Raw genomic sequence first — 2,227 nt, 5'->3', positions numbered from 1 at the left:
GGAGTCAGGAAAGCTGTGGGTGCGTTTCTACACGAGTACCGTATCCATCCATCCCATCCAAAGGCAGTTGCTGAATGAATAATAAGGACTCAAAAAATAGAAAAGTCAAGGAAAAAAGAAAAAAAGAGAAAAAAAAACAAACAGAATTGAGAGTTAGGGCAGGAAAAAAATCAAGTACTGTAATCAATCCGCAAGGGCCCCAGCGTAAGGAAGGCAAAAAAAGGTGTAACCCTCCCATTTCCGGCAAACTTCCTCCTTGATAAATACCCTCCCGCCCACCACGCAACCCCTTCTCTTCTCCTTCCTTCCTCCCTTCCTTCACCACACTCGCTGCAACAAAACGCCGACTTCGATACTTTCCATCGAACTCTTTACACTCGTTACTCCTTTTCTCAGAAAGCAGTGTTTCCGTTAATTCCTTCCTCACACTTTACCACCTTCTCACCTTTTTCCAACCTTCAAACACATTCAAAATGCAGTTCAAAATTCTTGCTATCGCCGCTCTCGTTGCTGGCGCTTCCGCCGCTACCGGTGTTCATAACAAGACTATGACCAACGGGTTTGTTTTTTCCCTTCTCCCCAATATTTGATACCAGGTGAAGCTAATACGAAAGATAGTACTGTCCCAACCACTACCGGAGGTCCCGGGTCGGGTATCGGAGGTGGAAACAACGGATCCGTTCCGACTGGATCCGGATCTCCATCTGGAGCCCCCTCCTCCAACGGTGCTTACGCCAATGCCATCTCCGGTGGTTTGTTTGGTGCTGCTGTTGCTGCCGGGCTTACTCTTGTTTGTTCTCCTTTTTTTTTGATTGGCCTGCCTTTTGAACAAGAGACTAATTGATGCTCTACAGGTCTTGTGAAGAGGCTTGACGGTTGATACTGTTTAGTTCTTGTTTCTTTGCTTCGAAAATTACTGTTGGGTTGCGTAATGGGGATGGAAGTTTGGCGGACGGGCATGGAAGGTGAAGTGCATAGAAATAGATATACCTTAATACTTTTGTGCAAAAAAAACATTTCCCTCTACTATACTCGCTACCACCATTTGGTACGTGCTATATGATACTTGTACTTCGAGTGTGACATGAGGCGAGACAACACGGATCCCGGCCCACTTAATCCACATCCACATCGATAACAATCTGCACTTGCCGTACGGGTATTATTATTCCTATAACTGCACGTAAGGTCTCCAGTACAGAACTGTACAGTACCTGCATTATCCACCCACAACAACGACCCTACTGTCGTCGCCAAGGTTTCACATTTCATCTGAGCTGAGCTCAACTGGCTCATAGACTACACTCCTCCCCCAACCATAGTGATGACGAACGTTAGGCAGCCCTCATGTGCGAGTACCATACTTTCGTTTAGAAAGCGGAGTACCTCACTTTGAAAGCAGGTAACCTCCTCACCAGCCGGCCATACGTTACAACCGCTACAGTATCATACAAGTACTTTGGACAACAAAGTTCTCTGTCCTACTTGCTTAAGGGCATGCTTCCAGTGGACTCGGAGCTGCCCACTACTTAGTACGAGTACAGTACCGGAGTTCGTTGGGGCGGCCTGGGCTGGGATTTACCCGGCTGCCAAGCTATTACAGTTACCACCGGGGGAATGGGGAAACGGGGTGGGTGGCGAACAGGGATTAATTACTGTACGAGTACAAGTAATTTTTTGTAACCCTAACCTTAGCTAATACCGGTACATTTTTACCTATGAACGGTAGTGGTGACTATACCTGGCCCGAAGACGCCACCTTCCAGCCTGGGCCGACAACGACTGACCGCGAAATTGGGAGGTCAGGAGCACGAGAGATTAGAGTAGGGGTAACAAGACCAGTTTGATGTCTACAATAGGGAGGTCTTGTTACGACGGTCGTAACAAGAACTGTGCTTATTTTTGTGGCGAATTATGAATGTTGCAACAAGGTGAGAAACACTGGTGTTTTGCTAAGGACAGTACAAAACTTGGTGTGAGTTGAAAAATTTTGTCCTAGTGTTGATGCAAACTATATCCATTTTGGGTAAACAAAAGTGTAAGCTTACACTTTACAACTGTCTTATTAAAGAACTATTCCTAAGACTGCAATGTTGAGCTACCAAGTAGTATTGCACATATGGAAAGGTTATTGCCATTGATATAGTAATAAGGAAAGTTCAAGTTATGACTGTCTTAGTAGGACCTCCCTAATATTATGAAAACTCTTGAAATCTGCAATCGCAGG

General features: G+C 45.5%; 1 protein-coding gene; it reads left to right on the top strand.

The window, feature by feature from the left end:
- The first annotated feature begins 284 nt into the window (after nt 1–284).
- GSTUM_00004096001 (uncharacterized protein) lies at nt 285–1,029 on the top strand. XM_002842441.2 has 3 exons: nt 285–559; nt 619–790; nt 855–1,029. The coding sequence occupies exons 1-3, from the start codon at nt 474–476 to the stop codon at nt 861–863; spliced, it is 267 nt and encodes an 88-aa protein (XP_002842487.1). The 5' UTR covers nt 285–473; the 3' UTR covers nt 864–1,029.
- Nucleotides 1,030–2,227: the final 1,198 nt, after the last annotated feature.

This window comes from Tuber melanosporum (assembly GCF_000151645.1).
Source record: "Tuber melanosporum whole genome shotgun sequence assembly, scaffold_10, strain Mel28".
Taxonomy (NCBI): domain Eukaryota; kingdom Fungi; phylum Ascomycota; class Pezizomycetes; order Pezizales; family Tuberaceae; genus Tuber; species Tuber melanosporum.
Note: the sequence above shows the minus strand (reverse complement) of the source record. Positions and strands in the feature narration are given on the sequence as shown.

Bases quoted from the DNA above. Each gene is read 5' to 3' on its own strand.
- GSTUM_00004096001 (XM_002842441.2), top strand. From the start codon at position 474: ATGCAGTTCAAAATTCTTGCTATCGCCGCTCTCGTTGCTGGCGCTTCC. The intron at 560-618 runs GTTTGTTTTTTC...TACGAAAGATAG, and splicing joins AACAAGACTATGACCAACGG to TACTGTCCCAACCACTACCG.